This window comes from Notamacropus eugenii, chromosome 3 (assembly GCF_028372415.1).
Source record: "Notamacropus eugenii isolate mMacEug1 chromosome 3, mMacEug1.pri_v2, whole genome shotgun sequence".
In the NCBI taxonomy this organism is placed as follows: Eukaryota; Metazoa; Chordata; class Mammalia; order Diprotodontia; family Macropodidae; genus Notamacropus; species Notamacropus eugenii.
In genome coordinates, this window is record NC_092874.1 from 211,124,059 (window position 1) to 211,147,403 (window position 23,345).

The 23,345-nt window shown below is 37.5% G+C and overlaps 1 protein-coding gene across 5 annotated transcripts in view; it reads right to left on the reverse strand.

Annotated features, from left to right (window-relative positions):
• ARID2 (AT-rich interaction domain 2) overlaps positions 1-22,506 on the reverse strand; it is a 221,847-nt gene extending 199,341 nt beyond the window's left edge. For 2 of the 5 annotated variants that reach the window (XM_072654253.1, XM_072654251.1), the window contains exons 1-3: positions 22,244-22,506; positions 22,033-22,126; positions 20,818-20,915 (exon numbers count right to left, since the gene is read on the reverse strand). In XM_072654253.1, coding sequence (XP_072510354.1) covers positions 20,818-20,915; positions 22,033-22,126; positions 22,244-22,335 — 284 coding nt within the window. In that variant the 5' untranslated portion in view covers positions 22,336-22,506. Of the gene's footprint in view, positions 1-20,817; positions 20,916-21,254; positions 21,695-22,032; positions 22,127-22,243 lie in introns of those variants that run through there. The other 3 variants (XM_072654255.1, XM_072654254.1, XM_072654252.1) reach the window with 3 other exon arrangements.
• Between the last annotated feature and the right edge of the window lie 839 nt (positions 22,507-23,345).

The window sequence follows — 23,345 nt, forward strand, 5'->3', positions numbered from 1 at the left end:
CACATTGAGTTTTCAGTTAACTAAAGTCTCTAAGACTGACAAATGAATTGCACATCTTATATTTGACCAGTTAGTTTATATTATTTTTTTAAACCTAAGTACAGAACTATATTCCTGCTGTCATATATGGTTAATTCCAGCACATCAGTGCAAATTTCACATTCATTTTTTTTAATTTCACTGCTGTTATCATGCATAGACTGTCTCACTATTTGTGCTATCTGCAAATCTGAAAAGTATGTCTTCTAAATTTTCATCTAAATTGTGGATAAAAATATTGAACAAGACATATCTATATACAAGGAGGGTCCTTTGGCATATCAATCAATCAATAAACATTTATTAAGTGCCTACTTTGCACCGCGCACTAGGTATAGGTAAAGAAGTAAAAGGCAGTCCCTACCCTCAAGGAACTTTCAATATAATGAGGGGGAAAAAAACCTTGCCTACAAATTAACACAGATGAATGAAAAAGTATTTATCAAATGCTTACTGTCTTCAAAGCAGTGTAATAAGCACTTAGGTAACAAACAGAAATCTCTGTTCTCAAAGAGTTCACATTCTACTCAGAGAATCTATACATATATCTTTCAATTCTAAGTCAGATGGAAGGTCCCATTGTCCTTTGAGTGTAGCGGTAAAATATCTTTTTAAATGTCATTTCTGATAATCATCCATTTCTGATTTCTTAAGGACTTTGGTGACAAGGTTTCATTAGTTGTGGTTTCTGAAGAGGTAAGGGCTGTAGCACCAGTAGAAGCAGATTGCAGGTTATATTGGTTGTATCTTCACAGAGGTTGCTTCAAATGATGATGACAATGGAGCTGGGCTATTAGCAGGACAGGTGATCTAGAAGTGCTAGGGTTCCAAGGGCTCTTGAATTTGTCTGCCCAATAGTGACAGATGGTGATGGCAATTGTAAGGAAAGATTTCTCTCTTCCCCTCCCCTTTTCTACAGTGACTACTCACTTCACTGATTGTTGCAGAGCCCAGGCTGGAAAGTAGGAATGCTAATCTTGGCAGCACTGCAATTCCCAGGATCTTCCCAAGATTCACGGGTCCTGGGTTATCAGCACTACAGTCTGAGCTTTGATGATGGTTGAAGTGGTGGTGCTGGTTTGAACTACCTGGAACATGCCACCTTCTCTATCACCCTTAAGGTGACTTGCTCAGTCAGCTAGGTTGGCTTACTTGTCCCAGAGACTTCTGGGGCTTTCCATATTATTAACATTATTTCTCTACAGGTTTTCAACAAGCTTTAAATCCAACTAATTCTACTATTATCCAATCCTTCTCCATCTTCCATACAATGACATATCATTGAGGGGTTTTAGCAAATGCTTTGACAAGATCCAAATACACAATGAAAAGCAGTGTATTATAGTGGATAAAGTGCTAGACTTTCAGAAAGATCTGATTTTGAATCCAGTTTCCAACTGGCTTCCAACAACACTTAATAGTTCTCTAAGTCAGTTTCCTCATCTGTAAAAATGAAGATAACAGTACTTCACAGCTTTTGCAAGGCTTAAATGACTCTACAAACCTTAAAATATATAAATTTCAATTATTATAGAAATGATGATGATTTCTTTGGCATTTCCTTAATCTATTAACCTTAGTACCTTATTGCATCAGCAAGAGATCCATTATAGTTTCTCTTACTTACTATCAGTCAATCAAAAAACATTAATTAAGTACTTACTGTGCACCAGGTATTGTGCCAAGTTCTGGGGATACAAAGAAAGGCAAAAGACAGTCCCTGCTCTTAAATAGCTTACAAGTGAATTGGAAAGAAAATATGTAAATTGTGTACAGACGAGATTTACAGGATAAATTGGAAATGATCAATGGAGGGAAAGCAGTAGAACTGTCCAAGATAAAGAAAAAATTCATTACTGTTTTAAAGATGTGAGAATGGAAGGGAGGAAAGAGATTCGAGCTGGATAAGTAGATCTCAGAATCATCAACATAGTTGTTGTTTGTCTTTCATTCTGGAAGAGGACCATGGCATCAGGGAGATGATGCCACGACGCACAAGTGAACTTTAAGTGAGGGAGGGCTGTGCAAAGTGACCAGCCTCACTTTCTCCTCTAGAGCCATCTGGATCTAGTGGCAAGATATAGATCAAGACAACTGGAGATGGCGCTGGATACAGTGAGAGACCTTGCCCTTTTTAAGATAAGATCTTTAACAGGCCTCAGTTTGACTCAGGCAAAGCCCATTCAGTGATAAAAACTAAATTTATGGAAGTTGATTACATCACCAAATGAAATAGTATAGAGGGAGAAGAGAATCAGGCCCAGGATAAAGAGCCCTGTGGGACACCAGTGGTTAGATGGCAGGACTCTAATAAAGATCCAGCAAAGAAGAGGAGAAGCAGGACAAAACTGAAAACAGTATCATGAAAACCTAAAGACAAGAATCAAGGAAAAGAAAGCAACTGACAGTGTCAAAGTGTGCTGAAAGGTGAAGAAAGATGAAGAATAAGAAAACCTTTAGACTTGAAAATGAAGAGATCATTAGTAATTTTGGTGACGGCAGTTTCAGTTTAATGATAAGGATAGAAGTCTGACTGTAGAGAGTCAAAAGATTAAGAGGAAATGAAATGGAAACACCTTTGACAGAGAATATTCTCAAGGAGCCTCAAAAAGGAGATGTCATAGGGGCCCTAGGGGAGATGGATGGATCAAGTGAGAGATTTTAGAGGAAGGGAGAGTAATGAGCATCTTTGTAGGTAGTAAGGAAGCAACCAGTAAACAGAAAGAGACTGAAAATAAGTAAGTGTGGGAATGATGACAGAGGGAGCAATCTGTGAAAGACTACAGAATAGAATAGGATCATTTGTGTATGCAGAGAGGCTTTCCTTAGCAGAAGGCTCACCTTATTATATGAAACAGGACAGTGGCAGAAAGTATCTGTGTGGTTTGAGATGAGAAGGGGAGAAGAGAGAGCTCTTGATGAATGGTATCAATTTTTTCAAAAAATCTGAGGCAAGGTTCTCAGCTGATATAGAAGAGTGGGTTACTTACTAGTTTTGTGATCATGGGTATGTCATTAAAATTCTCAAGTTTCAATATCAGTAAACTGGAGAAACTATTATCTCATCTATGTAAAAGCAGGGTCTAGTCAATACAATCTATTAAGAGCTCTCCAAATTCAAAGAGGCTGGGCCTTCCATCAATCTTCCATATCTTTCCATGATATCCCTTGGAATGGTTTACTTAGTAACTATTCCTGTCCATAGCAAACTCGACATTGCAGGCTCTAAAACAGATCACTTAATTCCATAAACACTGATTTTACACAAACCATCACCTAGTTTAGCTAAACTCATTAAATTTGTAGGACTGCGAATCTTTTGCACAGTTCTCTAGCTGTTATCAGTTCAATAAGGAATAATAGTGTTAGATACAAAGATGATTAAACATTAGGAAAACAATAAAAACATAACTAATTATATATTGTTTTTTAACCTGGAGCTACATGATTATCTCAATAGAAGTAGAAAAAGCCTTCGACAAAGCACAACTTCTATTTGTGCTAAAAACACAGTAAATGAGTTTTTCTTTGTATCATAAAACTCTTATCTAAAAACTAAGCACAATTAAGAAATGAGAATACACTAGAAAGTTTTCCAATAAACATAGAGGTAGTATGAGGATTACTACTCTCCCCACAATAATTTTATATAGTTCTAGAAATGCTAATAATAATACGACAAGAAAAATGAAATTAAAGAAATAACTACAAATCCCCAGGAAAAAAGTCATCTCTACTTGCTGAAAAGTGATTGTTTTCTTGGAAAATCCTAAGGAATCAAAAACATACCAGCTGAGACGAAAGCTTCTACAAGCTGTAGGTTACAAAATAAACCTTAAAAATCAACAGCACTTCTATATAATAGTAACAAATTCCAGAAGGCAACAAGAGAAAAAGAGAAATGTCATTCAACTTGACCATAAACTTCCTATTATCTAGGGAATCAATATATAAAAGCATACAAAATATAACAACATATCGAATAATCATTGCTGGGTCCTCTCAACATAATAAAAATGACAATACTATAAAGGTTAATTTATACTTTTAAGTGTTCAAATTATTGTAATTGTAGTTTGTCTAAACCAAAATAATAAAATTTAAAAAAATAAAAGACCTAGAATATCAAGAGGAATTACGGAAAGTAATAACAAATGGGGAATAACATCTCCAGAATTAGTTTAAAAACAGAGGAGATGAATGAAACACACTAGAGAAGCAAGAATCAGAAACGATGGAACACAATGACCTAGTATTCAATAAACCAGAAAATAAAAATTACTTAGGAAAGAATCCCAATATTTGATAAAAATTGTTGGAAAAACTGTAAAGAAATTTATAACGATAAGGAAATTACTCAGACTAACAGTTTAGTAGAATGATATCGGGCCAAGTACTGGGGATACCAATAAAAAGGCCAAAAAAAAAAAAGATTCTCTTTTCACAAAGCTTACATTCTGATGGGGTGGCTGTGTGTAAATATCTAGGCATACACAAAATATATACCATGTAGAGGGCAAACATTTTCATTCTTTTTTTTTTAATAATTAATTTGTTCTCAGTTTTCAACAATCACTTCAAGTTTTAAATTTTTCTCCTCCTCCCTCCTGGCTCTCTTCCCATGATGGCATATAATCTTATATGGATTCTACACATACATTCTTGTTGAACACATTTTCACATTAGTTGTATCATAAATTTACAGGAATACAAGAAATTCCAAAATTTACAAATGGTCAAAAGATATAAATAGGGAGTTTTCAAAGGAAGAAACTAAAGCTACCTACAGTAATTGAAAAAATGCTCTAAATCACTTACAATTGGAGAGATACAAATCAAAACAACTCTGAGGTACCACATGACACCTATGAGAATGGCTAACATGACAAAACTGAAAGATGATAAATGTTGGAAAAGATGTGGCAGAGTTGGAACACTGATTCATTATTGGTGAAGCTGTGAGCTGATCCAATAATTCTAGAGAGCAATTTGGAACTAAGCCCAAGGGGCTATAAAAATGTACATACCCTTTGAACCAGCAATACCTCTTCTTGAGCTGCATCCCTAAGAGATCATAAAAATAGGGAAAAGACCCACACGTACAAAAATATTTATAGCAGCTCTTTCTGTGGTGGCCAAGAACTGAAAGTCAAGAAGATGTCCATCTTAGGGAATGGCTGCACAAGTTGTGGTATAAGAATATAATGGAATATTACTGTCCTAAAAGAAATTATGAACAGTCAAACTTCAGAAAAACCAGGAAAGACTTATATGAATAGATGCTGAGTGAAATGAGCAGAACCTGGAGAACACTATCCACATTAACAGCCACAGTATGCATGGCCTGATTTTGATAGACTTAGCTTAAGTCTTCACAGCAATGCAGGAATGAAATGCAAAATGCCATCAACAACCACAGAAAAAGCTATAGAGTCAGAACACAGAATGAAGCAATTACTTTGTATTTTGTTTTGGTAAAACATTTTCAAAAGGGAAGGAAGATAGTAGCAGCTAGGAGAACAGGAAACATCTCCTACAAGAAGGTGATTTTTAAGTAAAGTCTTAAAGATGACCAGGGGAAGCTAGGAGGTAGAGGTGAAGAGAGCAAACACTCCAGGAAGCAAATAAAATGGCAGTTAGATTCCTGACCAACACAGTGGCCTGAAGGAGAGGTAGACTATCTAGCATTCACATACTAAATCTAGAAAAAACCTTGGAGTTCCCACCAAATAGGGTTATAAAACCTAAGTAAGTGACTTTTCCCACCCTAGAACTGAAAAAGGGGTCAGCAAATGCCTGAGTGTGACATGAAAGGGAACTGTCAAATAAAGGCAATGGGAACATAGAATGGCCAAAGTCATATGTCATCCTGAAAGGTTCTAGACTCCAGAGGCAGCAGTGGTGGAGAGTTAGCTGAGAAAGGTCCACTGTAGTCAAAAAGCTTCAAGAAGAGGGACCTGAGAGGTTCTTTAGAACAGAAGCAGGCAGGGACCAGTGGTACTGAGATTGAGAAACCCCAGGCCCAAGGGATCTGAGGCCCTAGGATCCTAAATTGAGATATCAAGAGAGGGCCCTGAAAATCCAGCCCTCTGAACTTCACAGCATCAAAGATCCACAGGATTGAAACCCCAGGCAGTAGAAGTTAGGGAAGCACCAAGATGATCAAAGGCAAGACCAAGCAGGACCAACCAGTCCAGGCCAGAGGAACGCCTAGCTGCAGGACAATGTACCAATTTTGAACTAAAACTGAGGAAATTAAGAAGTCAACAAAAACACTGAATAGAAACAAAAATTATCATGAATCTACAAGGACAACATAAATACCTTACGGTGATGAAAGCAGGAGACAAAGAAATGAAATAAAACTCAAGAAAAATGTAAAAAAAGAATAAATTAGAGGGGAAAGGGAAAAGGAGGGGATAACCTTATCCAATAAATGACTTCCCTGAAAACTAGAAGAGACCAAACAGAAAACATGATTCTGTTGGATAGGAAGAAATATTAGAAGAAAATTAAATGATTGAAAAAAGGGAGAAAGCAAAAGATAAGTGATATCAAAAATATCCAGGAAACAATTTGGGAATCACTGTCATCCCAGAAAACCCTGATTTTTCACAAAGAGCTTAGACACACTATTTCAAGAAAGCATAAGTGAAAACCAATAAGAGCTATTAGAACCACAGGAGAAAGTGAAAAAACAAAAGAATCCACTCATGGTTCTCCTGAAAGCAACCCCAAATGGAAAAGTTCAAGAAACAGCAAAACTGCAGACCTCTCATGACAAGAACAGTCTGCATTCAACCAGAAAGAAGCAGTTCAAGCACCAAGGAAGCACAGTAAGGGATCACAAAAGACCTGGCAGGTTTTGCTAAAATCCAGAAGATCTTGGAACACAGTAGGCCAAAAGGCAAAAGAGATCAGCTTATAACCAAGCAGAACTTAACCTGAAAAGCTGAGTGTAATCCTAAAGGGGGAAAAAATTAATATTGAGTGAAATAGAGGACTTTCAAGTATTTTGATGAAAAAGACCAGCACTAACTGAATAGGAACTTTGAAATACAAATACAAGAGTCCAGAGAAACTGAGAAAGGTAAAATTATTTGAGGACTTGGAAGGAGCTCTGTGTTGCTATCTAGTGCTAACATTCTAACTGGAGAAGAAAAATGTCCCTTCAGATCCTAATATCTTCAAAGGGTATTAAAGAAGATCAAAACGAAAAACAGAGATCATAGAAGGTAAATTGGTTCAATTTTGAGGAGTTGAAGAGAGGAAAGAGAAAGGAAGGTAAAAAGCAGGAATACATTAATGTAGAAAGGCTTTCTCATAAATCTGGTGTACAAGCAGAAGAGAATGAACATTGAAGAAGAGGTAGGAAGCAGAGGAATCAGATGAATCTCACTGTTATCTGAAAAGAATGAAGGGGGGCTGAAAACACACACACACACACACACACACACACACACACACAGACTTGGATGCAGAAATACAGCAAACTCAATAGGAATACAAGCAGGGATGGGAGAAGGGATCAAGAGGAAGGGAATAGTCACACAAGGTTATCAAACAAACTTCCTGCTCCTGAAGACAAGATGAAAAGGGGGAAGAAAAAGGAAAAAAAAAAGCTCTAAAATCTATGACCATGTTTTAGATTACCTCTTAAGATAACTAGGCAATGTCTCAACCAAGTGTGGTCCATGAATGCGGTCTATGACTATTATTGTGTTCTAAGAAATGCTCAAAGAGATAACTGCAGAGAATCCTGGAGAATATGAGCTGATGCAGTGTAAAATGAGTGGAATCTAAAGAACAATTCATACAAAGATAACACCATAAAAGAAAGAAACAAATTTAAAGGAATTATGAACTCTGATTACCAACAAGCAGAATAGTATTACTAATATGTTAAAAGCTTACAACAGATAACAATGCAAAGACATGAGGGCATATAAACGTTTTTAAAAAAACAAATGCTGAAAGAACCATCTAGGAAAGTTATTGTTAGTATTGTTGCTACTGATGGAGAAATGCATACAGAAAGTATAACCTAAGAAAGTTTTAGAAATTCATTCCTACAAGCAATACTGGGATAAAGTTATAACAAAAGACCAATAAATTCTGACAGAGAAACCAAGCGTTCTGTCAGCAAACTTGGCAAAGCTAGGAACAAAGTAAAATTTATTAACACATCTGTCCCACTTGACAGAAATACTGCAAAAGCCTCCTCAATAAAAACAGACAACCACAGTAAACTTTACCAATTTTGATCAACCGGAGAGAGGCCCCTGTTGCTCCCAAGACTGGTGAAAAATCCAGATGACACAAATATGATTTGGGTGGGATGGTGAAGGAAGTTCACTCACCAGATTTTCAATGCAATGAAGCCTCTGCTGCCTCCTCTGGTGGCTTACAGCCAAGGTAAACAGTGAGCAGAGGCTGTGCTAGGAAGGGGCAGAACAGCTTCAGCAGGTGTCAGGAGCCAGATGCCACTTTGGATTTTCTTTTTTTGTGGTTTCTATTTAAAATTTTTACTCTATGTAGCCTAGCTTACTGAAGAACATCAAAATCAATAACTGACATTTACATAGCACTTCAAAGTCTGCAAAGTGCTCTACTTGCATTATCACATTAGATCCTCACAACGAACCTATGAGGTAGGTGATATTTTATCTCCATTTTCCAGCTGAGGAGAATGAGGCAGAGAGGTCAAGTGACTTGCCCAGGGTCACATAGCTATTACAAGTCTGACCAGGTCTAGCATTCTGTCTACTCAGTCACCTCATTGCCTCAATCCAGTTATCTTGGTAACTACACTGAACTCTCCATAGCTGTGAGTTATACACGTATGGAACTAGATCATGGCAATCACAGATCAAGAGCTAGAAGAAACCTTAGTAACTATCTGATACTGATAAGGAAACTGAGGCCCAGGGAGGTTAAGTAATTTGCATGTCGCACCAGAAGTGCAGGAGGCATGATTTGTACCCTCATCTTCAGACTCCAAGGCCTGTGCTTCATACCACCATGGGTCTGTGATACCTGGACAATAATTCTGAAAGCAGTACTTTTCATACTCCCCAGGGCTGATGAATGGGGCAAAACACTATTCATGTATAACGATAAATCAAAGTTTGTTTGTTTTAAAAAAAAAAATATGCTTTTTAAGTAGCACTTTTAGAAAGGTAGCACCTTTTAGAAAAATTGATCATGTTGCTCTTACTAAGAATTTGCAATAGGATCACAAGATTTAAATTGGGAAGGGACCTTAGAGATAATCTGGTCTAGTCCTAGAGAGATTAAGTGGCTTGCCCAAGATCACATAGCTCACCAGTAACAGAGTTAGTTTATTTGAACTCAGGTCCTCTGGAATCAAACCTAGTGCTCTTTCTGCTATAGGAGCATCCTGCCAGATGCTCCTTTCTTTACTGTATCTCTTTGGTGAATTTTAAGGTACATACTTATCACTGATACAGTAGAGACAAACAATCCAAATCACTGCTGCATATAATTTAAGGTGCACTTTGGAACACACCTAAAATCAGTCAATGTAACAAGCATTTCCTGATAACCTACTTATCTGTAACCAAATCAAACAATACATGCCATTTATATTTATTCTTCTAAATTTTAAAAATAAAGCATTTGCATTTCACCTAAAAAATAACTCTCAACCACAAGGCACAACATGTTTGAATAAACTGCAAAGCCTAAACTGTTATAAATGTTCTTTAAAACCTGAAAATAATTTTTGTCACTCACTCAGAATGTTAACTACTTTCAGTATAGTTATCCAGTATAAAGGTTAGTAATGTTGCTAAGCATTTTTAAAGTCCTTGTATTGAATGCAGCGCAAGTCTTGTCATTTGCTGGATCACAATCATAAAGGGTGTTCCAAATCTTAAATCAACTTTTAAAATCTTAAAAATGCACTATTTTTAAAGAGTCCCACTATTTGGGACACCCTAGAATTCATCAAAAGCCATAGCTTTTTGTGAAAGTTTTCTTGATGGTTCTGGCAAATTTCACCAAAGAGAGAACTGAATTAGGTAGAAATTAAGAATAACCTTTCAAATTCAAGGTCTAAAACTAAACAACCTGTTAGGTCTTTTGGTTTTAGTTTGTTTGTTTGTTTTTACTTCCAAATCCACAGGAAATTGAATTGTGCAGAAAATGCGAAATAATGGCTACTGCTTACTTGGACCTTTAGTAACTAGTGCTACAAATATGTCTCTTAGGTAGCAAGTTGAAGAAAATTTACTTTTAGAAAAAAAATGTTAAAGCAACAAAGGCTCTTGTTATTAAATATTAATTATTATCATACCTCAAATCCCCCAAAATTTGCTGTTCTGGAATTATAATTTTTTATTGCTTTTTGGAAAAAAAAGAGTCAACATTTGAGACAAGGAAATTCGTGATCTGTAGGATTTTTTTGTAGCCATGAAATTTGACTTTTAGCTTAGATACTGGAAAACATACTTAAATCCTTCAAAAATGAATGTTTTCTCCATTTCAGAAATGTTGTAAAGCTAGTTAACAGTGGAGTAAATGTCCTTTACATTTACATATTCTCACAATCACCTTCTCAACACTCAGACTTAAAGATTTCTCTACCTTTTCTGTCAATGAGCTCTTAAGGATCCTGATATTTTCTCCTTCATTTGTATAGTCGTTCACAGATGTGTGAAAATAGGGCGGTCAGTCCTACTTCAGTAAAAGCAGCCCTGAACTTCAAGTCAGGAGATTTAGTATTCTAAATTCCATCTAACTGGCTCTGTGACCCTCAGCAAATCACTTAATCTCTTTGGCCCCAGTTTTCTCATCTCAAAATGAGTAGGTTGGATTAGATGAGCTCTAAGGACCCTTCCAGCTTAAACATCTATGAGTTTAGTATGTAAATAACCTGTACTTCTACACATGAATGCTTAACTTTTTTTTTAAGCCATTCCTCACTTATATTTTTTTTTCCTTTGTTTCTAACTCCTCATTCATTGACTCTACATTTTCATGGGGTCATCCCATGTATCCCAGAAAAAGAGAGGCAAGCAGAGGGGACAAAGAAAAGATCTGCCATATATCCTCACTTCCTTCTAGCACTTCCTGATACACATTACTAATGGCCAACACAGATACAGGTAACTCTTTGCTTTGAGTGATTTTAAGCAGGAGTTTGCAAATGAGTCTACAATAAGAAAAATGTAAACTATTTCTAAAACATTAACACTAACATGTTAATTATGCATCCTGCTTTCCCTCTATTTTAAAATATCTCTGATTTCATCTAGGTGAAAGTTCCATGTGGAAGATGTAGATCACAACACTTGTCCATGCCTTAGTAGACTATTTACATGATATATGGCCCCCAAAATGCAGAGCTGGTCCTCACAGGAAAGAAATACAAGTCCATAACCTGGGAGTTACCTGTAGTTCTGATACCATTAGAAAGAACCCAGGGTCACCTTCATGCCTTGATGAGCAATCAGAATAGGGCTCAAGTAAAGGACATTCCTTGGCCTAAGTCATTTTGCTCTTTTTTTCCAATTTGCTTATTCTGTCTATCTCACTCCCTTCAGTGATTTTACAAAAGTCAATAGGAGCAATATAATTCATTACCAGCTAAGGTCCATTGGATTTTCTTTACCATAGACCATGACAGTGTTGAGCTCACCACTAAAGAGGGATATGATAGTTACGGTGAGAGTATCTCTTAAGATTTTTGTAAATATATTTTTAGTTGGTCGTTAAGCTTCAACTCAACAAATTTTTATTGAGTATTTGTTATGTATTCACAACTGTGTCATGTACTAGAGGAAACACAAAATTTAATAAGACATAGCTCCTACACTCTTGGAACTTATGGCTTAGTAGCAAAATAAGATAAACGTCAGTTAATCAGCAGCATTTATTAAGTGCTTACTATGTGACTAGTGCCATGGGGATTCAGTGACATAAATGAAGCAATCCTTGTCCTCAAAGAATTTACATTCTGTAGGTGAAGGCAACATGCACACACAAATGTATATGTAAATTTCATACAAAGTAAATAAAAGATAATTTAAGACAGGCTTGAGAAGACTGGCACTACCAGCTGGTGGGGATAGGGGAGAATCTGAAAAGATCTCTTATAGGAGGTAGCATTTGAGCTGAGATGTGAAAAAGACTAGAGATCCTAAGAGGTAGAGGTGAGTGAAGCATGCATTCCAGTCAAGTGTACGAGCAATCCAAGCAGATCATTTGGGATGGATCAGTGTGTGAATTGCAATAATACAAAAGAAGTCTAGAAAGATTAAGTTAGAACCCAGTAATAAGATCTTTCAATAAATAGCAGAGTTTTCATTTGATCCTAGATGAAATAGGGATTCACTGGAGTTTCCAAAGAAGGGGAATGATATGGTCAGACCTGTGCTTTAGAACAGTTTTTAATAGTATTTTATTTTTTCCAATTACATATAAAGACAATTTTTATCACTGATTTTTTAAAAAAATTTGAGTTCCCAATTTTCTCTTCTCTCCCCTCCCCACTTCCTAAAACAGTAAGCAATTCAATATAGGTTATATATGCGCAATCATGTAAAACATATTTCCATATTACTCATGTTGGAAAAGAAGAAACAGACCAAAAGGAAAAAAACACACAAAAAAAGTTAAAATAGCATGCTTCTATCTGCATTCAGACTCCATCAGTTCTCTCTCTAGATGTGGATAGCATTTTTCATCATGAGTCCTTTGGAATTGTTTAAAACTATCACTTTGGAAGCTGTATAGAAGATGGATTGGAGAGGGGAGAAATTTCAAGCAGAAGGACCAATTGGAAGGCTACTGCAATATTCTAGCGAAGAGGTGATTTGAATTCTAAGTTAGAGTGATGGCTATGTTTGGAGAGAAAGTGAGAGACAAGACAGGTATTTTGGTAGTTAGACTATCCTGTTGATTATGTTAACTTTGCATTATCTCTTAGATCTGTTCACTCCTCTCTATTCAAAATGACAGAGCCCAAATAAGAGGACACCATAAGCACATACCTACACTACTAGAGTTCATTCCCAATAGGTCTTCTGTGTATTTCATAAATATACAAATTAGGATAGTAGTCACTTGAGGGTAAAGAAGATGAAGTACATTAGAGACTGTGTGGAGGTAGAAACAAAGTTTCATAATTGATTCAAAACTCAATACAGTGATATGAAGTGAGGAATCAAGGATAAATCCAACATTCTGAACCTTGAAAGATGGTGGTACCCTCAAAAGAAATAGGAAAAGTTTGGAAAAGGAATACATTTGGGGAAAATAAGAACATGTTTTGGACAAACTGAGCTTGAAAAATGGAAAAGAGATCTATTTTGGTAGAGGACAGCTAAATTTACAGATCTGAGAATCATCCACAAAGAGAGAATAACTGATCTGAAGACTTCACTAAGAGAGAGTACAGAGTGGTAGAAGGACCAGGAAAGAGCATTGGGGCACACCCGTATATTTAAGTGCGAGACATAAACGACAACTGAAACAAGGATACTGAGAAAGAACTGTCCAACATCTAAAAGGCAAAATGAGAGATATAATCAATCATAATACATGTTCAGTATGTATGAAAAATTTCAAAAATACTATATAAGGTTCAAATACAAAGGTCACTGGGGGAATCAGAAAGAGCTTCATGAAGAAGGCATCTGAATTGTATTTTAAAGGGAAGGTAAAAATTTAATAGTTAAACATGAGGAGGGGAGGAAATTCTAGATTCAGGGAAACAGAACAAAGATAAGAAAATGGAAAAGAGTGGGCTGTATTCAGGAAACACAGTAGCTTAAGTTTGTCTGCAACTTAAGTGTGGAGATGAGATTGGAAAGAGATGGCTTCAGATTGAAGAGGTCCTTTCTGTTTAGGCATTAAGACATTTCTTAAAGAAGAAAGATATGACCAGATCTGTGCAAAAGAAGATTGGCTTGAGAGAAGTAGGAAGGATGGATAAAAGAAAATGGAGATAGAAGATCTGTCATGAGTCTGTAATAAGTCTAATTATTAATGAGACAATATACTAGGATGATTAGCAGTGGGAAGACAGAAGGATTGATCTTAGAATATTCTAGAGGTAGAATCAATAGGACTTGGTAATTAATTAAAAACAAAAAGTCCAGGAGAGTACAGAGCCAAAGACACAACGGTTTCCAACCTGGATGAATGTGAGTAAAATGCCATACAGCACATTTGGAAATGTTTAAGTAAGTTTTCTTGTATTTAGTTCCTTATATTAATGTTAATACTATCTTAGAATTGCAATAAATTTGTCAGCGATTTTATACTGGAGCTATGATTCAATCAGTGTAGGAAATCAATTGACTAATGTAGATCAGCACCTGCTCTGCAACTTGTCTTACTGACAGGCCTGGGGCATAGAGGTCAAGTGACTTATGGCAGATCTAAAGTTGGAAGGAACCTCAAAGACCACAGAAGCCAAATCTCTTATTTTACAGAAGAGAAAGTAAGTCCCAGTGAAAGATTTAAGTGACTTGCTCAAGATCTCATAGATATTAAGTGTCAGAGACAGAATCTGAACCTATTTCCTTTGACTCCAAATCCAGTACTCTTCCCATTGAGCCACACTGTTTCTCTATAGGTTGTTAAAATTAACGTTAGTTTAAGACATATCTATGCTATGTAGTATTAGAATCAAAACGCAATTTCCAGCTAGGGTTCCTTCTCAACTTCTTTCTCAAACTTTTCTATACATGTCTTTTTAAATGTTTTAATTTATTTTAACTTTATGTCATAATCATGCTCATTGCACTGTATTTTTAAAAATCAAAGCAAAGTTCATACACAGGTGATTTATTTAGATGCAAGAATTCTACCGGTTCTAGAATTACTTTTTCCATTTGTGTACAGAGAATTAACTATTTACCAGTTTGCAAAAATTCTCATGTTTTATTGTATGCAAATCATCCTTTTTTGAACCCCACTGAAACAAATCAGAGTTTCTACCTTACTTCAAGTGATTCATGACAAAATTTATTAAAAGAGCTGAACTACACTGTGGACCCTCTTGGAGTCCTTTAAAATAAAAGACATGGTTTTGTTCATTCAAATTAATAAATAAATATTCTTTAATAATAACTATTATTTATATGTTGCTTCAACATTTGCAAAGCATTTCATATATTATCTTATTTTATCTTCACAATAAATCTGAGGTACATGCTATTTTTACCCTCAGATTTTACCCTCAAATGCAGAAACTGAGGCTGAGGGAGGCTAAGTGATTTTTCCAGGGTCATATAGCTAATAAATATCTGAGACAGGATTTGAATTCAGGTCTTCTAGATCTCAAGTCCAGAACTGCACCACCTAACTTCATCTACTGATATATCTTAAATAGGCTTTATCCAGCTAGGTGGTACAATGGATAAAGTGCCAGGTATGGAGTCAGGAAGACTCCTCTTCAAATTTGAATTCAAATCCAGCTGCAGACACTGAGCTGTGTGACCCTGGGCAATTCACTTAATCCTGTTTTCCTCAGTTTCTTCATCTGTAAAATGAGCTGGAGGAGGAAATGGCAAACCACTCCAGTATCTTTGCCAAGAAAACCCCAGAGGGGGTCACAAAGAGTCAGACACAACTGAAAATTACTAACATGTCCAAAAAGAATGTTTACGATGAGAGAAGACTATTTAGAAGGAGGTAGTAAGATATAACAGAAATAGCACTAGCTTTGAAGTCAGAGAGTCCATTACCAATGTGGAAGAAGGTGTCCAAGGAGTACCTCAGGGATCTGTGGTTTCCCTTGGACCAGCTAAGATTTTTATTAATCACTTGTAGAAACGTGTAGGTAACATTTTCATCAAATTTGCAGATGACACGAAGTTTGGAGTGACAACCAACATACTGGAGAACAAAGTAAGGATCCAGAAAGATCCTGACAAGCTAAAGAATTGGGCTGAATCTATATGATGATGTTCAATAGCAATAAATATAGTCTCATACTTTGGTACTTTGCAAGTATAAGATGGAGACACATGGTTAGACAGCAGTTCTGAAAAAAGATCTAACAGTTTTAGTGGGCTTATAAGTTCTAAGAGTCAGTAATATGACATGGCAGCCAGAAAATGGTAATTCAATCTTGGGCTGCATTAAAAGAGGCCTAAATTCCAGGAATAGTGAGGTAGTAGTTCTACCATACACTATCCTGATCAAACATCATCTAGAGCAGACCTGCACAGCTTGGCAGTAGATAGATGACAAAATTAAAATAGGGTAAAACTTCTTCAGACTGTAGATAGGTTAGACTAGAGACAGACAGATGATAATTGATCGCCTGTAGGTCACAAGACAAACAGGAAAGTGTATGGTGGCAACCTTACATTTTTTCCCCAGGCTACCTGAAATCCTTTGGTGGGACACATGTTGTGCAGGCCTGATCTAAAGATCTGGATACCACTGTTTAAAAAGAACACTGATAAGCTGGAGTGTGTCCAGAGGAAGGCAACAAGGATAAGTAAAAGGCCTTCCATCTATGTCTTATGAAGACTGGCTGAAGAAACTATAATTTTTAACCTGGAGAAGAAAAGACTTTGGGGAGCCATGATAGCCATCTTTATGTATTTGAAGGACTGTTATATGGAGCTGAGATTAGAATTATTCTACTTGTCACCAAAAGTCAGAATAAGAATCAGTGGGTAGACACTGAAAAAGGGGTAAAATTGGGCTTGATGTTAGGAAAAACCTCCTAAAAATTAGAACTATCCAAAAGTGGTATGGATTGCTGAAAGAAGTGGTAGGCTTTCTCTCCTTATAAGTAGTCAAGTAAGGGCCTAAAACGACCAGTTGTTTAATAAGTAATAGTAAAGAATCCTTTCATGTACGCATCAGACCATAACCCCGAGATCCTTTCCAACTCCCAAATTCTGTAATTCTATAAAATTCATGATAGCTGGAAGGCAAATTAAGTGTCTGACTACCTTAAATGTGACTGTGTGCTTTCTCTCCATCATTTAATAGCTATTCAAAATGGCAGATATTGGAAACTTACAAGTTTGGCACATGTAAGGGAAGAGCCTTAAGGTTTACAACATATACATACATTACTTCATATGAACTTAATAATTCTTCAAGGTTGAAATGCAGATATTGTTTTACAAATGAGACAGGAGAACCTCAGGTAAACAGATCTGACCATAATGATATAATAAGTAAAGGTTGGCGCAGGATTTGAATTTCAATCTCCAAGTCTAGTATTCCTTCTACTATACCACAATGACTTTTCACATCTCTCAAGATAATTGGCATTTTAAGATTTAGACCTGGCAGAGTCTTATGGTTCACCTAGTCTAAGACTCTCAAGTTATAGAAAAGGAAAGTAAGAACCAGAGAAGTTAAGAAACTTGTTCAGAGTCAAACAAGTAGCACACATTTTTAAAGCACTTTAATGCTTTCAAAGTGCTTCCCACACAAAACTCCTAATCCTACAGGGTAGATCCTATTTTGCAGCTATGGAAAGAAATTCAGTGAGTGACTCACAAAAGTCACACAGCTACTCAGAGCAGGGATTCAAACCCAGGTCCCTTGGCTCCAAGTCCAGATGACATTAAAACAAAGCTTGATCATTTAACCTTTTTGCTAAAATCTAGCTTTCTAATGGAAACACCAAGTTGACTTTGACTACCAAAGCAGTGTCAATGCCAAGTAAACTCAAACAAAATTCTAGATCTGCACATTTTATATATTTCACTATACTTCCATACTACAACTTGAAATTCTAAACAGAAACAATAAATCCCATCACTCTTATCCCTAAGATAATATATTTTAAACAATCCATTGAGTAACTTTGAAACTGTGTCATAAAACCAGTCACATCTAGATTCTGATTATGTTTTAATCCTTTAGCACTATCTGACTGAGAAACTGACTTTCTCCTACTTGACTCATTAAATATGATTGGCTTAAGAAATGGTCACATGAATGGCAGCAATTTATCTAACAAAATAACAATAATGAAAATACTAAACTTCCCCATGCCTCAGTTTCTCCATCTATAAAATTGGGAAAAATTATAACCTACCCATATACATTTTATGAAAACACTAGATAAATCTGTGGAATAGACTGAGATCTTCAAAAGAAATAACTACAAAAAACATGACATTAAAATTACAAAATGGTTTAAGTTACAAAATTTTTAAGTTATGTCTTCTACTTTGGTCTGATGTTAAACAATCTTAAAATTTTTTAATCCTATGCCAAAGTTTATAGAAATAACTAATTAGACTTTTTATTCTTAAACTACTTAAAACAACTATAAACTATGCCCTTAATTTTCTCAAATGAGAAATGAAAACACTGAACTAGGTGCTCTCTAAGGCCTCATCTAAAATTATATGAGCCTTTGATTGTCTATAAATCAAACTGTAGGAATACCTACACTTACAAAGATATCAATGTTTAATAGACAAAACTCAACAAACATGTTTATGCTCAGTTTTAGTCAAGTTTGAGAACACAAAAAAGTATGTATGTGACTGGCACTTGAATTTTCTGTCCTTAAGTAAAATATTATTCCTAAATACATGACTATTCTTTGAATAACAAAAAAGCATGAGAACTACCGAGCCAACTAGATAAAAGTTCCAGTTTCAATAAACAAATAATTAACTTCCCAAGTCACTTGCTTTAATGTTTCTTTCTTTTAAAAGGCATTCTTGTAGTAACTAATACAGTTTGAAAGGTGTCCATTTGAAATGGTATCTTGTGCGCAAGGTAATTACTTTTCAGGGGAAGATAAAAACCCTACCATCATACATCTACTGTCACTGTGCAATGCTATACCCATAGAGAATTTTTCAAGGTTGAAGTACAAAATTTTATCCAGAATATTTCTTTTAAAAGTCATGCAAATCTTCACATGGCCTTATTTCCAAATCAAATGATTCAACTTTTCCCTAGTCGCCTAGCTACAATCTAAAATAACAAAGCTGGTGAATGGACATATGGAAGAAGAATGACACATGGTAACAAAAAGTTTACAATGCAAGTGTAAAAAGTATTTGAGATTCACCTAAATAACTTCTTACAACCTTGACAGTACTTTGGTAAACAAACTTAACACCTCTCCAGATAACCAATAGGAGATAACTCCATAATAAAATTAAAAATTTGTAAAACAACTTTTTCAAATAGTATCTATGATTGATTTTTAAAAAGTATTTTTAATGCAATTAACTAAATTAAAATGCTGAATATTTTTAAAAACTTAGTATTTCAAGATAAAGCAAATACTATATTCTAATGTCAAAACTCTTCTACTTTTAAAAGTTATTTATCTCATGGAATGTGAAATCTTCAGCAATATATGATAATGCCTCATTGTTGCTTAGGCATTATTATATAAACTATGACACAGTTTATAGTATACAAAATGGACATAATTCAGAAAGGAATTTGGAAAGTCTTCCAGTCTCAATACTACACTAAGAAAATCCAAATAGACTAAAGCCAATCTCAAGAAGCTAGCTTTTCTTTAGGAAAATTCTTTAAGAATTACAATGGAAATAAGTGAAAGTCAACCAAAATATGAAATACTTCTCATCCCATTCCTGTATCACTCCCTCACACATGTTTAAGAAGCTACTTTGCTGTCCCTGGCACTTTATTTAAAACTAACACACATATACCATCACATAAGGCATACAGTAACTACTGAGATCTAAAATTATTCATATTTCAGTGTAATACAGCTACCCCACAAAGTCTGTAGTCAACCTAAGAGAGCCAATAGAAAGATCACTTGTGCAATTACTTCATTTCCTACTTAAATGTGCTTAATGTGACACAAGTTTGTATACATTTTGAGCAATAAACAAATGCAAACACCAAAATAATGTAAGCTGTATTACAAAACAAAACCTTGTACTGCACTTGTTTTCATTAAAGACAAAAAGGTTTTAAAAAGTCTTTATAAATATTTTCCCAAAAAATGAGTGATTTCAATGGTCATGTATGGGTGAATAAATGTTAAAAATAAAATATATTACTTGCTCCCTCCTCACAAAACTAAAAGCTGAAAATACTGGAATACCCAAAAAATGTATCAAGAGTATATTAACTACCTTAAGTAAAACACAAACATTGTAATTTTAATTAAGTTTTCATTTTCATTTTCACACTAGTTAGATAAAAGATAAAAAGAAAAAAAATTAAAACCATGAAGTTTAGTATTGTTTAACAAACACTAAAGTCATTTTACTTTCTCTAAAAATTTAACAATACTATTCAAATGTTTAAGGCACACTTTTAAATGCTTCTTTAAAGCAAGTCTGGGTATTCAAATTACCTTGAAAAAAAGTAACTTCTTCCAATACTTTACTGACACTATACCATAACATCCAGCCACAAAAGTCTCATTTTTGAAATCCAGAAAGTAAAATTTTTTTTAAATGTGAACAAGATTCTAAAAAAATTTTTTTCCCTAAGAGAAACAAAGTTTCAGGAACTAGCTTTACTCAATAGCTACCCATTACCTTTCAGCCCCCTGTCAATATCAAACAATCAATAACAATGTCACAAAAGTGTTTACTAACAGGGGGCAGGGAAGAGGAAGTCACCCATAAAAGTTTTAGATGTAAAATATAAACAAAGAGGAAAGTCCCCAAACATTTGACTGATACTTAACATCTCCCAGACTAGATAAGCAGATTTGATACTCTGTTTTATTTTAGAACATTTAACGATTTTTAAAGCTCTCAAAAATTGTGTTTAAATTCCATATTTCCTAATAGTATGCAAGAGTCTACTTACCGTAAGTAATACTGTTTTAAAGCAAAGGCAGCATTAGAACAACTTCTGGGAAAGTTAAACTCTTCTACAATTTCTCCCCACTGATTCTTTTCAGAAACCTGTTAAAACAAACACACATGTCTGAGAGTGAATAAACTGAGAAAACGCTAACCTACCCATAGAAACACCCATCCTACTAAGATCCCTAAGTAGCTCAAGCATACAGTGGATATTTCCGATGAATCAATAAGAAATACTGAGCAAGATCTTCTTGGATCCCAATGTTTTCTCCCGGGTCAGGTATTTAACCACACTGGTTTTGTTTAGGGACATTTGGTGGGTTTGTTTTGTTTCTGGAGCACTAACAATAACCAATCTCAAGTCCCTAGGTTGCTTCCTTCCATACTCATCCAGCCACACACACCCACAAACACACAAAAGTTCAAAAGGATCAATACTCTTCCTGACTGCAACTGTCCCGGGTTTGGGGAGAAGTGGGGGGAGGGGGGAGGCCGGGACGGGTAACGATTCCGATCCCTCTCTCACATCTATCCATCTCTATAGGCCCTTCTTTGAGGCCTACAGTTTCTGCCTAGCCTTGAAGCCTAAGATGGCTATTTAGAGACAGGTCCCGGTTTCTTTTGTTAGCAATATAAACCGAGGGGGACGGGGCTGAGGCGGTGCCCCCGGCTGCCAGGATCATTTCGCTGCGGATTATCGATGTTAAACCTGCCCGCGCTAATTTTGAGTTGCACGAAAACTGCTCTCAGAGTCTGTGGCTCTGTGTGTCTCCGCCTGTGCTAGCGCGGTAGCGGCGGCAGCGCTCATAACAGGCAGCACAAACTGACTCAGGGAGCGAGAGCCCCGCGCGCGCACAGACACACAGACACGGGCACACACGGGCAGACAGACACACACACACACACGGCCGCACTCCTCCCCAAGCCCTCGCTGATGGGGCGAGGGGAAAGGGGGTGCCGAGCAGTGCGCGGCGCACCCCGGGCTCCACACAGAGGAACCCCCCCTCCTCTGCCGATCGCACGCACACAAGCCACAAGGCCAAAAAAAAAAAAAAACCTCCACAATCTGCCTTCTTTGCCATCGGCTAAAAAGAAAAATAACCCTTTTCTCCACTGGCTGCATCCCCCCCCATCTCCGAGTTTCCACTCTGGGGTCAAAGGAGACTTTTTGAAGGAGGTTAGCGAGAGGGAAATACAAATTAAAACTTCCACTCACCTTCGCGAATCCGCCTAAAGTAGTGACTCTGGTGTAGAGACCGTGAAGATCCAGCTCCTTCCCACCCACAGCGGGGATCTTCTTAAAAGGAGACCTACCCGAGAGAAAACACCGCACTTGTCAACCAGGATCCCCCCTTCTCTCCTTGGGGTCCCCTCCTGGGTGAGAGGATCGCCTCCAGTCCCTTCCCCCCGCCCGATTTTGCTCTCACCCTCTGCTGTGGTGGAACTGCCGCAGCTCGTCCAGGAAAGCAAGTCCCTTTCTCCGCTGGTCCGGCGGCGCCTTCCCAGTCGAGTTTGCCATTATTTTTTTAAAGGAGATTTAAAAAAAAAAAAAAAGATCGCTGTTTAAAAAGCGTCCCCCACTCCCTTCGCTGCCTACCAAAGCCCGGAGCCCATTCCTCGGCCGGCGGCAGCAGGGCTCAGTCATGGGCCGGCGGCGGCGGCGGCGGCGGCGGCGGCGGCGGCGGCAGCGGCGGCGGCGGCGGCGGCAGCGGCGGCGGCGGCGGCGGCGGCGGCGCAGGGAGGGAGGGAGAGAGAGAGAGAGAGAGAGAGAGAGAGAGAGAGAGAGAGAGAGGGAGGGAAGGAGGGGGGAGGGAGGGGGAGGGAGGAGGAGAATGAGAGAGCAGGAGTTGGGGGAGGAGGCGGGAAGGAGGGAGGGGGGGGTTCTAAAAAAGTTTAAAGAAATCCAAGAGAAACCAGAGAGGTAGGTGACGGCCGCATCTACATCCTACAAGCTGGGCGAAAGCTCCCCACACACACCCCCTCTCTGGCCCGTCTCTCTCAGGACCAGGCCAGCCAAGTCCACTTGGGAATGAGATACAACATGGTTCTGCAGTTTGGGACACACGAGCGGGAAAAAGAAGGAAGCAAGGTTGGAAGGATCGGTGATTTTCGGTGGTTGGGCTGGGGCAGGAGGTGGGGGAGGGGAAGAGTCTGTAGGTGTAGGTTTGTCGAGAGCGGTGTAGACCGTGTGGATTACAGACGCTGGCTGCTCTAGGTAGCTGTCACTGTGGCTGCAGCGAGCGATTCACTCTCAGAAAAAAATCTAAGGTAGCCGAGCTACTGCTGCTGCTGCTGCTGCTGCTGCTGCTGCTGCTGCTAGATGTCTGCCTCTCTTTCCTTCTGCCGCCGCAGAGCCCGAGTGCTGTACAGCGACACCCCAGGGCCGACCTGGACACAGCGTCTGGCTCCACACAGACCCAGCAGCAACTCGCCGGGAACAATAGATTTAGCTTGCTGAGGCTTAGGGTTCATCTGCAATGTGCCGCACACTTCACACGCACACAAAGCCGGCGGAAAGGGGGAGGGAGG